At 40.4% G+C, this 14,360-nt stretch overlaps 1 protein-coding gene across 1 annotated transcript; it reads right to left on the bottom strand.

The window, feature by feature from the left end:
- Window positions 1-11,409: 11,409 nt before the first annotated feature.
- Window positions 11,410-12,552, bottom strand: LOC139727698 (allatostatin-A receptor-like). The gene has a single exon (XM_071638679.1). The coding sequence runs from the start codon at window positions 12,550-12,552 to the stop codon at window positions 11,410-11,412; it is 1,143 nt and encodes a 380-aa protein (XP_071494780.1).
- Window positions 12,553-14,360: the final 1,808 nt, after the last annotated feature.

The raw sequence follows: 14,360 nt of genomic DNA, 5'->3' as shown, positions 1-14,360 counted from the left end.
CGCGTTGTTTAATGGACTATACCAGTACGAGTCTGGGAGCAATCCTAAGTTGAATGTAAAGTAGAAACACTGCGATGGTCCCCAGCAAATAATGAAGATGAGAACCACGATAAACAACATCTGTAAGACGCGTTTTCTAGCTTCCAAGTGTCTTGCCGACGGGTTCGATCCACCCTCCTGATTGCCCTCTTTACGGAACACCAGGGACTGGCGATGCAGGGCGTGGGCCGTCATAGCCTGCATGGTAAGTGACAGCAAGGCGGGTATAACGAAGACCAGTAAGAACAGAATCGTTCCCATAAGCATTTGGGTGTCTTTGGAAAGGAACAGCGAAGAGCAATGATTCGAGGAGTTATCAACATATGTGGTTTTAAATTCGAAAATCGTGGTAATGAACCCCATGATCCAACTGCATGTAATAACGATGACGACCCTCTTCCGAGTTATGAAATTCTTAAAATGGAAAGGATAAGCCACAGCGATGTATCTTTCCACAGCGATGGACGTTAAGGTGAAAATAGATGCATTGAATGATACCCAGAGAAACATTGAGGTGTAAATTACTTTGCAGTACAACTGCCCAAGAACTGACGAAGGAACCGTGCGTGGCATTGGATGTGGTATCATGAAGACGGACGCTAGAAGATCCGCCGCAGCTAGTGCCCCAATCAGGGTATCTGTGGACCGACTGAGCTGTCTTCGGGTAAAAAGGACGATGATCACCAGGGAATTGCCTACAATACCCAGCATGGCGGTGAACATCTGCAGAATCGACCACCAGGACCACGTTATGGCTTGCCATGACCAGCCAGATGACAATGGGACTTTCGTACTGATATCAGACTCATACCCATCACTTGTAGGCGTCACACAGTCCTGGAAAATTGCACTCGAAGATGACAATATTACTTCTAAAGGCGTGGTCAACGGGTCTCGGCTCCCGAGGTATCCTCCAGGAATTTGCGTCGTAACTTCTTCTTCAAACATCGTCTCATCATATGGCGTGGTTTGAATGGTTTTCCGCAGTATATTATGTGCTTCGCTATCTGTTGCAGACGAAGCGGTGAATAGGGTGGGACTGCTTTCCCCTCTTTTTAAGTATGAAAGCAGCAATACCAGTTGAACGGTTGTTAATGTGGTAAAGGCAGGCATTATCATTGTTGTTTATGTCCTGCAAAAACAAGCACACATTGATGTAGGGATATTTCATTTTGCAGGCAAACGAATTGCACTTTTTAACGGATGCACGTTTATCCGTTTATAGGGATGCAATTCACCACGACGTTCTCTTGAGAGTAGGGTGTTTCTGCGTATGGCTAGGGAGTAAATACCTCTCTCTTGTGACCTTAAAGGTAGTCTGAACCAAAGCACATACGACACAACTGGGTCCTAGTGGTTTAATTGAATAAAGCTCTTTTTAGGAGATATTCCCCTTATGAACTAATGATGAGGTCCCTTTAACGTTAAAGTACCTTCTAATGCAGATCTTTGAATCGGATTTGATTTGGCCTTATCTTAAGTTAGATGACTGAAGATTCCTTTGCAAACGTAATTCTACTTGCATTCTTATACTTACAATTATTTATTTTTTGATATCTTAAAGTCCCATTAAAAATTGTAGGTTCCTTTATCCCGTTACTAATATCCCATGTTTTGGTGTATAAAAATTCTCTGATATTGACAGTAAACGTTCAGTGACGGTCACTAATTTTAAGATTGAGCTAGTACATATCAACGTCGGAGACAATACTCACTGGAACATGACTTGTGTACATCTGCTATAATGCTGGGTAAGGCCAATCCACCGTCAGGTGTGCCGTGTAAACAAAGTTTCACTCTCTAAGCGTACTTGAGTTTGCACAGATTATGTTATAAGGCTGCCTGACTCTGAGGTTATAAAATGGCTTTCGGTGACCCTGCGCATGCGTATAAAGGTAGCCAATGACGATTCATTATTGAGCAGCAGTATTCCCGCGGAATCGGTGTTTTTTTCTCTCTCTCTTTCAAGAGAAATAGGAGAGAGAGAGAGAGAGAAGGAAAAGAAACGGAGACAAGCCTTATAGGGAAACTAGCGCATAATATGCATTACATATTATGTAATGATACTTCAAAATGTTTTTTACAACATTTCTCAAACACATATTATTTTCTCTTTAGATTTCTAAGTGTGTCCTCTCATGTAAAATGAGTATACATTTATGAAACATCTACATAAAAAAAACCTGTAAAAGCCGCAATATTTGACAACTGCAATTATTCATAGCCATGCGGATGGAACATTAGAAGAAAATGTTGTTGCTAAGGTACATGTGCAATCATCATCTTATCAAAGCTAGTATTAGGAACATTGCCAACAATAAGATTATTACATTTTCGATTACATTATACACCAGAGTAAGCAACGTCAACTTCATGGCGATATCTTCCATATGGTGATATCCCTTGTTCAAGCAAAAAAGCTCGAATAAGTGCAAGATAATTAATGTACTTTATATATATTTCAATGGTACATTTTGACATATTGCCTATAATATATTCTAAACTTCCAAGAGCACATTTGTCACGACATGAATATATCAATCTTTATGTGTACGTATCATTACAGATTATGTATATATGTATATATATTGTAACGAAATTCGGTGGAACCGATTCGATTTAACTGTTCGATTAGTATTTGTTATGATCGATAGTGTCTATAACATAGAAAGGGGCACAATATCGAAACGTTGGACAAACGTTTCAAGGTGGTAGTGCATCATTATGAGTTTAAACATTTATTATTTAATATGTGGTTACTTGTTTGTCGTGGACAAGTTTGGATTATCTTGATACCAACTCCGGTTTAGACCGATGATACATGCCGAATTATAGTAACCATGTACAAGAGATACTGTTAAAACGTATAATTATTGTACGAATTTTGTAACCACGCCAATTTTGTAAATAAGTTGAACGAGTACTGCGGGTATTTTCCGCGTTGTGCACGGCCGTGCGGGATTGCCTCCTCATTCCGCGATAGGAGGAGAGGCATATAAAGTGACCGTTGTGTGACATAGTCCGCAACAAGCAGCCCGTGTATGATACATTTCAAATGTGTTGTTCATGTTCACTTCTATGTGTATTAAACTGTACATATGTTCCTGAACTGATGACTCCACTGTGTCTTCTTGAGAGTTCTATCACCAAGCAGCGGTGTGCAGAGTGGTGGTACATGTTCCTGAGTTGGAGCACCGTTCCTGAGAAGACCAACTAGCAAGCCGTTGGATTTCGGGTATATTGGTAATGTGACTTGTCGCATAGTCCGTGCCCAATCCAAGTTCCAGTCGTCGTCATTGGATTTCGGGTATAATGGTAATGTGACTTGTCGCATAGTCCGTGCCCAATCCAAGTTCCCGTCGTCGTCTGAGGAAGTTGGTAACGGTGCGATACAGCACTTTACCCCGTGCCATCAACGATACCTGTGCCACCATATGGTTGTGAAAGGTGTTCCACGTTAGCGTGACTGAGTTGGTAGCAAAAGTTGGTAGCAGAGCTGGTAACAGGTGTTCCACGTTAGCGTGACTGAGTTGGTAGTAAAACTTGGTAGCAGAACTTGATAGCAAGAGTTGGTAGCGAAAGTTGGTAACAAAATAAGTGTACCAATTTAACATCCTCTACAAGTGACGCTTGGGAGTGACATACTTTAAGTGATGCTGAACTTGGTATGTGTGCCGCTTGTGTTGGTGAGCTGCTTCTGACACAACATAATACACGGTAGCATACAGACTACTGTAGTAGTTTTAATAATTTAAAGGGATCGTTGTAAACTGCAACAAAACGAACCCCGCCTACTCGGCCATCCTGACACGGCTCGCGGAGACATTTGTACAAACAGTCAAATACACTCTCTTACTTCACGACGAGAAGGCGAGTTCGTCACACATGGTGTCAGGAGTGGGATCCCTATTTGTATCTTATGTATGAATAAATGTAGTTAACTGTGTTTTCACTATGGCACGCGAAACGCCATTGTTGGAGTTGTCACTTTTGCTGGAGAGCAAGATTAGCGAAATCGACGACTTGATTGCTCAGGTGTCAGAGTCGGTGCGCAAACAAACTGGAGTAGCACCAACTTCGGTTTCTAACTTACGCTGCTCACCGATGACACTTAAAGGGCGCCTTAACCAGTCGTCACGACCAAGCTCGCCAGTGGCCGTGACACCTCAGCTGTTTGGAGATGCGAATGGAGAGGTGGAGTTGTCAGCTCCGCCATCGGCAAAGCTACTACCTCAGCAGCATCAAACTCCAATGCAGCAGTCGCATTCATCTCGTACAAGTGACCAGCCTGTTACATTTGGAGGACAACCAGATGTAATGCCACACCAGTTTGGCCTGAACCAGCGACGTCGAACAGAGCTCTGGGACCAGAGACGTCGTTATGATGTTCAGGACAACAGAAGCAACCAACCGGCTGTCATACCAGATAGATATGATGGCAAAGGACCTGTGCTGGACTATCTTTGTCATTTCGAAGCTTGCGCTGGAGTTAACCGCTGGACGGAAGTGGAAGCTCTTCAATATTTGGCTGCCAGCTTGAAAGGAGCTGCTGTCAAAGTACTAGCACAGCAGACGGGACGTCAGTTGACGTACCAAGAACTCGTGAACCGCCTGAAGCACCGCTTTGGACCTGTTTCGCATTCAGAAGTATTCCTGGCAGAACTGCGTACCAGACGACGCAGACCGAAGGAAAGTTTGCAGGAGCTAGGACAGAGCATTCGCGAGCTTACATCCATGGCATATCCTGAATTCGAGGAAGCGGGCCAAGATAAATTGGCTCGAGGTCACTTTCTCGATGCAATAGTTGACCGGGATATCAGAATCGGCCTCTTCCGGGCTCAGCCTTGTACGCTCGATGAGGCAATCCAAGCTGCTCTCAACACAGAAGCCTTCCTGCAGATGGAGAGCGACCGTCGACAGTATAACCGTGTCTTGCTGTCACAGAAGGAAGATAACGTAGTGGCTGTGAAGGAAGAAGGCACTGCTGACAAATCCATGGGGGTGTGTGAAAATAACACCACTCTCATGATCGAAGCAGTCAGCGATCTCATCATGAAGAGGGAGAAGGAACAACCAGCGCCAGTGCCGAGAAACGACTTGGCATTAAAGACTGAGACACTCCCTACAAGCGAACAGAAGGAGGACAGCCAGCCTTCTGATAACAAGGAGGACACATCCAAGGAGGGTACGAATCTTCCAACTGCCGGGTGCACACCAGCCAGAGAGGCACCCGAATCAGAGACATCTCAACCGCCACTGCCTAGTTCCGGAACTTCACTTCTGTCATCCACGTTCCAGAAAGGACTGTACGTGAATTTGAACGTGAATGGGCAGGAGGTGATGTTTCTGGTAGACAGTGGTGCATCGCAGTCATATGTCTCAGAAGGAATGTACCTGAGAATGAGACCCGAGCGAAAGCCACCACTTGAACCAGTGACAAGCATCGTTCGTCAAGCAGATGGATCTCGGCTGAAAACAAAGGGACATGCTACCATGGAACTTCAGCTTGGCTCCTGCTTGTGCCATGTTGACTTGGTAGTAGCTGACATAAGAGCTGAGGGCATCCTCGGTCTGGATCTCTTGATTGGTCTGGACACCACGCTAGATTTCGAGAACATGCAGCTGCATACTCCATGGGTATCTCTCCCATGTATAAACAATGAGAGACAGATATGTGCAGCAACGACAGCACCGACGTTGGTAAAAGGGACAGCGCCAGCCAACCTTACCAGCCTTGCTGAGGACGACACAGAGACCACGCCTCTCGACGAAGGTATAACTCAGAATTGTGTGCCGCCACATCTGGTTGACTTCTGTCAATGCAGTTTGACAGAAACTCCCCCAGAAAGCAATTCATCGGCATACCAGCTTCTGAGAGACGACTCAGAGGTGTTCTCTACAGGCCGAGCAAGGACACGTGTCAGCGTCAGCGCGACAGCACCAGTGGTTGCGGGAAAGCTACCTAGTGGACATCGCCGGTGTGACGACTCTTCCTCACCTGCACGCTATTCTCGGTCACCGGGAAGACCACCTGATTATCTACCCCGATCGAGGAGCCGCTCTCCGTTGAGGCACGTCCGTTCTTCTCGTCGTACATCGGATTCATTCTGGCACACCATGCCAGGGTAATAATGTGACATTTCTCGTGTCGACCTGTCTGCTGCAAGGGAGCAGCCCGGTCAGGAAATCAAATGAAGAGACTATTGAACTCTTAAAAGATGAGATTCTGACGAACAATAGTCTATGAAAGTTAGACAGATGTGAACTAAAGACTGTAGTTGTCTCATAACGTTGTTATGAACTGTAAGAGTTTTGTGACAGAATAAGTGCACAATACGGTTAGTAGTAAGTTAAATTTGTTTTTGTCACTTATTTTTTCTTCATGTGTTCGGCTCCAGGGACGAAGCCTGCATGGGGAGGGAAGCCATGTAACGAAATTCGGTGGAACCGATTCGATTTAACTGTTCGATTAGTATTTGTTATGATCGATAGTGTCTATAACATAGAAAGGGGCACAATATCGAAACGTTGGACAAACGTTTCAAGGTGGTAGTGCATCATTATGAGTTTAAACATTTATTATTTAATATGTGGTTACTTGTTTGTCGTGGACAAGTTTGGATTATCTTGATACCAACTCCGGTTTAGACCGATGATACATGCCGAATTATAGTAACCATGTACAAGAGATACTGTTAAAACGTATAATTATTGTACGAATTTTGTAACCACGCCAATTTTGTAAATAAGTTGAACGAGTACTGCGGGTATTTTCCGCGTTGTGCACGGCCGTGCGGGATTGCCTCCTCATTCCGCGATAGGAGGAGAGGCATATAAAGTGACCGTTGTGTGACATAGTCCGCAACAAGCAGCCCGTGTATGATACATTTCAAATGTGTTGTTCATGTTCACTTCTATGTGTATTAAACTGTACATATGTTCCTGAACTGATGACTCCACTGTGTCTTCTTGAGAGTTCTATCACCAAGCAGCGGTGTGCAGAGTGGTGGTACATGTTCCTGAGTTGGAGCACCGTTCCTGAGAAGACCAACTAGCAAGCCGTTGGATTTCGGGTATATTGGTAATGTGACTTGTCGCATAGTCCGTGCCCAATCCAAGTTCCAGTCGTCGTCATTGGATTTCGGGTATAATGGTAATGTGACTTGTCGCATAGTCCGTGCCCAATCCAAGTTCCCGTCGTCGTCTGAGGAAGTTGGTAACGGTGCGATACAGCACTTTACCCCGTGCCATCAACGATACCTGTGCCACCATATGGTTGTGAAAGGTGTTCCACGTTAGCGTGACTGAGTTGGTAGCAAAAGTTGGTAGCAGAGCTGGTAACAGGTGTTCCACGTTAGCGTGACTGAGTTGGTAGTAAAACTTGGTAGCAGAACTTGATAGCAAGAGTTGGTAGCGAAAGTTGGTAACAAAATAAGTGTACCAATTTAACATCCTCTACAAGTGACGCTTGGGAGTGACATACTTTAAGTGATGCTGAACTTGGTATGTGTGCCGCTTGTGTTGGTGAGCTGCTTCTGACACAACATAATACACGGTAGCATACAGACTACTGTAGTAGTTTTAATAATTTAAAGGGATCGTTGTAAACTGCAACAAAACGAACCCCGCCTACTCGGCCATCCTGACACGGCTCGCGGAGACATTTGTACAAACAGTCAAATACACTCTCTTACTTCACGACGAGAAGGCGAGTTCGTCACAATATATATATATATATATATATATATGCTATGTATATACATATGAAGAGTTTGTTCGCAAAAACAGATAAGTCCATTTTTGAAGATTTTGAAGTACGGTCTCTGTCATAAAGTACAAAATAATACCTTTTAAATGATATATTGGTCAATAGAGGTACATTTTTGAAGTTATGGTCAAAAGAAGCAAAAATTTTCTTATTAATCTCTTTATTTTTCTTGACCTTTAATCGCAAATATCTCCATTTGGCAAATATGGACTTATCGGTTTTTACGAACAAACTCTTCATTTATATATATATATATATATATATATATATATATATATATATGTATATATATATATACATATTATACATATTACTTTTATATATTATTTATCATTTATCATTTATTAATTCACATTAAGATAAAGAGTAAACAGGTGTCACCTGCAAAATCATTGACATCCTGCTATCAATCGCATGTCGTGTGTCCTCCACAAGGTGATATCCATTTTTTGTCAAGCACATAATTGCAGTGATAATCAACGAGCTAAAATAGTTTTCAAAACTATTACTGAATAATGACGTTGTTGTAATGTCTTTATATCTATTCTTAAATTCGGAAATGAATGATATTGTATAGATATAGGCATATTGTTATGTTTATGTGTATGTCTACTCATCTAAAACATATTGTAGATAGAAGGTGTTGTGTTTCTGGTGAAACATTTATAAAATCGAATGCAATAGTATTTTCTCCTCAGTCTTTCCCCGATAATACCGATAAATAGTCTTCGACCCTGGCTCTAAACATTCATAAACGTATACTAGTAGTCTTGTGAATGACAGATTCCGAAGTATCCATGCTCAACTTGAAAAGCTCTTTCTTGTGGTCACTTCTACTCCCTTGCCATATTTAATTCAATTACTTTTATTCAATTTTTTTGCAGAGTACACGAGTATAGATCACATAAATAGAGAGGGAAATGGTGTTGATGGATACAACGCGTGTAAGCAAAAGGAAGGAAAAGTTATATGAGTACTGTATTTTCAAATCCCTTCGTAAAATATTTTGAACAGATTTACAGCGAAAGAAAGGATATAAAAAGTCACTTCTTTGGGGAAAGGAAAACATGGAGACGATTTATTGATTGAAAATGAAGCAGCGGGAAGCAAAGGGAGATAAGGAATAAACAGCAAAAAAAAAAGGAAAAGGAGAATAAAACCCTTAAATCGATTTGTAAAGGAACACGTGGAGGGCAAAAAACACACACAAAAAAAAAAACAAGAACAACTCACGAGATATTGTAGGAGACGGGCGAAGGTAGGGAAGTTTCGCCAACCCTCGCTTTGGAATAGGAAAATGTAAAATCTTAATGGACTGGTTTCTTTTGATAGCTTTTGCATTCTTCTACAAGATCGATGAAAGATTCTTAGCCAACAGTATTGCATTATGCGTTGAGAATGGTCGGGGAATTTGCATCATCTGCAGCGAATGAAACATCAATTGGATGTCGATATGAGGACTTTTTGTCTTGTTTAATCTTGTTTTTAGTTTCTATAAAGTCTATTCAAGCGTCTTTCTCTGACTCTAAGGGAGAGTGTATCAAATGGAAATGATTCACAGACGTTGTTGTTGTTATTTCGTTGTAATTTCGTTTGTTGCTTAAAAATCGCAATATCATTACAGACTTTTTGTGATGTGGGAAAAAAAACCACAGCAAGTAATTTCTGATGTAGTATATATATATATATATATATATATATATATATATGAATAAACCCTCCCCCCCCCCCAAAAAAAAAAAGAGTCACCCAATGCAATTCTACGTTAGGACTCAACAAATATGAAATGGGTAAACCTAGCAAATTTTATGTTTCTAAAATTTTCTAAAGGAACAATTCTTCTACATAATTCCTAAGTTTGGGGCCATAAATGAGTGAGAAATTGTATTTTTCATGTTTTCTTCTTTTTCTGTCTCTGGAACAGCTTTTTCTTGAAAGTGTGATTATACCTACCTTAGATAACCATTCCTATATATTTCTGAAAACCCCTGACACTCTTTTTCACTTTCAAATCTAATAACTTTTGACAGAACGATGCCAACAATTTGGGTTGGAGTCATGAATAGAAAGTTTTAAAAACGCGGGGAAAATTACAGCTTTAATGCAACAATCCTTTCATTGTGGTTGCTACGGAGTTCTACAAGGGATAGCCTGGTGGTATGTGTCGCTCCCCGGAAAGCAGCAGATCATTGCTCGAGTCCTGGTTCTTCTTTTTTTTCGACACGTTTGTTAAACATGTAGATCAGTAGCTGCGATCTTACAAATTTCATTTGCACTAAAGGAGACGAAATAACGAAAGGAAAACCCTACCACAAGAAGGCTTTGGTTATGGAACTTGCAGACTTCTGTGATAATACGTACGGAATATATATATATATTTTTTAACGACAGCCATTGTATCACAATTTCAGTTCACACACAAACATCTGTAATAGGATATTACAAGTTGAGAACGTATACAGTATTACCTAAAAGGTTATATTCTAGTGACTTCTGAAATATAACTTGAGTTTCCTAAGAATGGAGTACACAAGGAATTGCAAAACAAACTCGGGACAAACGTGGGATATGTATAATGAAAGCTTGCCACACAAGCTTACAAACGAAGGTAAAATAATCTAAACAGCCAATTCACAGTAAGTCAGGTTAACAAGCACGTGCAAGTAGCTAGTTTGTTTTATACTATGTAATATTTGTTTATTCAAATAGCTAGTTTGTTTGTATGTAATGTTTGTTAAAATGTGTGATTTTATTTAAATAAAAAGGTATTTTGAATATTATATCATGTGTTACTCGATAACAGAAGGAAAAGGGTATACGCATTCTATCCTATTCCGCGACATATTTTTAATCAAGTTATCTTTGTAAAGATAGCGGTCCAAACGTATATACATGCCAGAATTGATTGTTGTCGTTTTGATGTATAAAGAAAGAGAAAAATGATGGTGCCATTCTTTTTTGTAAGTACAGCTTATTGGGGGGATCCTCCGTTACTTCGTATAGCGCATGTCTTTTCTTGTAAAATGTACATTTTATCTGAATACAGAAACAACAACAACACCAATAACAACAACATCGCGCCTAGTTAAGGTCATGAACATATCATTTTAATGACCACAAGTGTAAAAGAGAAAACGGCAACAAAACAGAAATTTGTTGTGGTCATATATTGGTGTTCGAGGTTACTGATAATACATACCAGATTAATACCGATACCTAACACAACATCAGTTCCTATTGCACTATACGGTACCCAGTAAACAAATTCCAAGTAATTTACCATTTTCACCAAGTATACTACAAGCAGCTCTTTTCAATGATTGTCTTGAAAGAGGACAGAGATTTTAAACAGTTGTAAATGTCATAGGCGTAAAGGGAAAATAAGGACGATAATTCCCAAAATGTATATCGTCTCTTTACGCAGGTCCTCTTAAAATGTGATTAGCAAATAAGAAAGATGCGATGAAACTTATATCTTATAGCCATACAGAAAGTATGAATTTCCAATGAAACGACTATTGTTATACATAACAAAATCATTAGGTATAACGTTGACATATAAGACTCCAGTGACAACTAGGCACCAACGCCCTCAAAATATTTTACACGTTTCCCTCTGTCCGCTCACTGAATAACGGTGCCCTAGATTTCCCTTTCTTTGCAGAAAACAGCTCTCTGATCGCCTCGCGGAACTCTGGGTAACGAATGGTGTAGATGATCGGGTTTGCGCAGGAATTTCCGAAAGAGAGGAGAACTAACGCGTTGCTTAATGGACTATACCAGTACGAGTCTGGGAGCAATCCTAAGTTGAATGTAAAGTAGAAACACTGCGATGGCCCCCAGCAAATAATGAAGATGAGAACCACGATAAACAACATCTGTAAGACGCGTTTTCTAGCTTCCAAGTGTCTTGCCGACGGGTTCGATCGGCCCTCCTGATTGCCTTCTTTACGGAACACCAGGGACTGGCGATGCAGGGCGTGGGCCGTCATTGCCTGCATGGTAAGTGACAGCAAGGCGGGTATAACGAAGACCAGTAAGAACAGAATCGTTCCCATAAGCATTTGGGTGTCTTTGGAAAGGAACAGCGAAGAGCAATGATTCGAGGAGTTATCAACATATGTGGTTTTAAATTCGAAAATCGTGGTAATGAACCCCATGATCCAACTGCATGTAATAACGATGACGACCCTCTTCCGAGTTATGAAATTCTTAAAATGGAAAGGATAAGCCACAGCGATGTATCTCTCCACAGCGATGGCCGTTAAGGTGAAAATGGATGCATTGAATGATATCCAGAGAAACATTGAGGTGTACACTACTTTGCAGTACAACTGCCCAAGAACTGACGGAGGAACCGTGCGTGGCATTGGATGTGGTATCATGAAGACGGACGCTAGAAGATCCGCCGCAGCTAGTGCCCCAATCAGGGTATCTGTGGACCGACTGAGCTGTCTTCGGGTGAAAAGGACGATGATCACCAGGGAATTGCCCACAATACCCAGCATGGCGGTGAACATCTGAAGGATCGACCACCAGGACCACGTTATGGCTTGCCATGTCCAGCCAGATGACAATGGGACTTTCGTACTGATATCAGACTCATACCCATCACTTGACGGCGCCAAACAGTCCTGGAAAATTGCACTCGAAGATGACAATATTACTTCTAAAGGCGTGGTCAACTGGTCTCTGCTCCCGGAGTACCCTCCAGGAATTTGCGTTGTAACTTCTTCTTCAAACATCGTCTCAACATATGGCGTGGTTTCAATGGTTTTCCACAATATTTTGTCTACTTCGGTATCTGTTGCAGACGAAGCGGAGAATAAAGTGGGAACGCTTTCCCCTCTTTCTAAGTATAAAATCAGCATTACCAGTTGAACGCTTGTTAATGTGGTAAAGGCAGGTATGGTCATTACTGTTTATGTCCTGCAAAAACAAACACGCATTGAAGGAAAGATATTTTACATTGCAGGTAAACGAATTGCACTTTTTAACGGATCCACTTTTATCAGTTTATTAGGGATGCAATTCACCCCTACGTTCTCTTGAGAGTAGGGTGCTTCTGCGTATGGCTAGGGAGTAAATACCTTTCTCTTGTGACCTTAAAGGTAGTCTGAACCAAAGCACATACGACACAACTGGGGCCTACTGGTTTAATTGAATAAAGTTCTTTTTAGAAGATATTCCCCTTATGAACTAATGATGAGGTCCCTTTAACGTTAAAGTACCTTCCAATGCAGATCTTTGAATCGGATTTGATTTGGCCTTATCTTAAGTTAGATGACTGAAGATTCCTTTTCAAACGTAATTCTACTTGCATTCTTATACTTATAATTATTTATTTTTTGATATCTTAAAGTCCCATTAAAAATGGTAGGTTCCTTTATCCCGTTACTAATATCCCATGTTTTGGTGTATAAAAGCTCTCTGATATTGACAGTAAACGTTCAGTGACGGTCACTAATTCTAAGATTGAGCTAGTACATATCAACGTCGGAGACAATACTCACTGGAACACGATTTGTGTACATCTGCTATAATGCTGGGTAAGGCCAATCCACCGTCAGGTGTGCCGTGTAAACAAAGTTTCACTCTCTAAGCGTACTTGAGTTTGCACAGATTATGTTATCAGGCTGCCTGACTCTGAAGGTTATAAAATGGATTTCGGTGCCCCTGCGCATGCGTATAAAGGTAACCAATGACGATTCATTATTTAGCAGCAGTATTTCCGTGGAATCAGTGTTTTTTCTCTCTTTCAAGAGAAATAGGAGAGAGAGAGAGAGAGAGAGAGAGAAGGAAAAAGAAACGGAGACTAGCCTTAGGGAAACTAGCGCATATGTAATGATACTTTAATGTGTTTTTACAACATTTCTCAAACACATATTTTCTTTACAAATTTCTAAGTGTGTCCTCTCATGTAAAGTGAATATACATTTATGAAACATCTATACAAAAAAAACTGTAAAATCAGCAATATTGACAACTGCAATTATTCATAGCCATGCGGATGGAACATTAGAAGATTTTTTTTCATTAAGGTACATGTACAATTATCATCTTATCAAAGCTACTACTAGCAACATTGCCAACAATAAGATTATTACATTTTCGATTACATTATACACCAGAGTAAGCAACCTCAACTTCATGCCGATATCTTCCATATGGTGATACCCCTTGTTTAAGCAAAAAAGCTCAAATAAGTGCAAAATAATCCATGTACTTTATATATATTTCAATAGTATATTTTAAATATTGTCTATAATCAATATATTCTAAAATTCCAAGAGCACATTAATGACACGACATGAATATATCAATTTTTATGTGTACGTATCATTATGTACATGTATATATATATATATATATATATATATATATATGTATATATATATGTATATATATATGTGCTATGTATATACATTTATTATATGTTATAATTATATACATATAATATGCTATGTATGTACATATATATATATATATATACATGTACATACATATATCACTTATTTGTTTGTGTTTCTAATGCTACACATAAAATTTGTAT

Source organism: Diadema antillarum, unplaced genomic scaffold (assembly GCF_040938485.1).
Source record: "Diadema antillarum isolate AM-2024a unplaced genomic scaffold, OU_Dant_1.0 seq00000143_RagTag, whole genome shotgun sequence".
In the NCBI taxonomy this organism is placed as follows: domain Eukaryota; kingdom Metazoa; phylum Echinodermata; class Echinoidea; order Diadematoida; family Diadematidae; genus Diadema; species Diadema antillarum.
This window is presented reverse-complemented; position numbering and strand designations above follow the sequence as displayed.

What these genes read in the sequence shown, in the direction of transcription:
- LOC139727698 (XM_071638679.1), bottom strand. Translation starts at nt 12,552, where the DNA reads ATGTTTGAAGAAGAAGTTACAACGCAAATTCCTGGAGGGTACTCCGGG.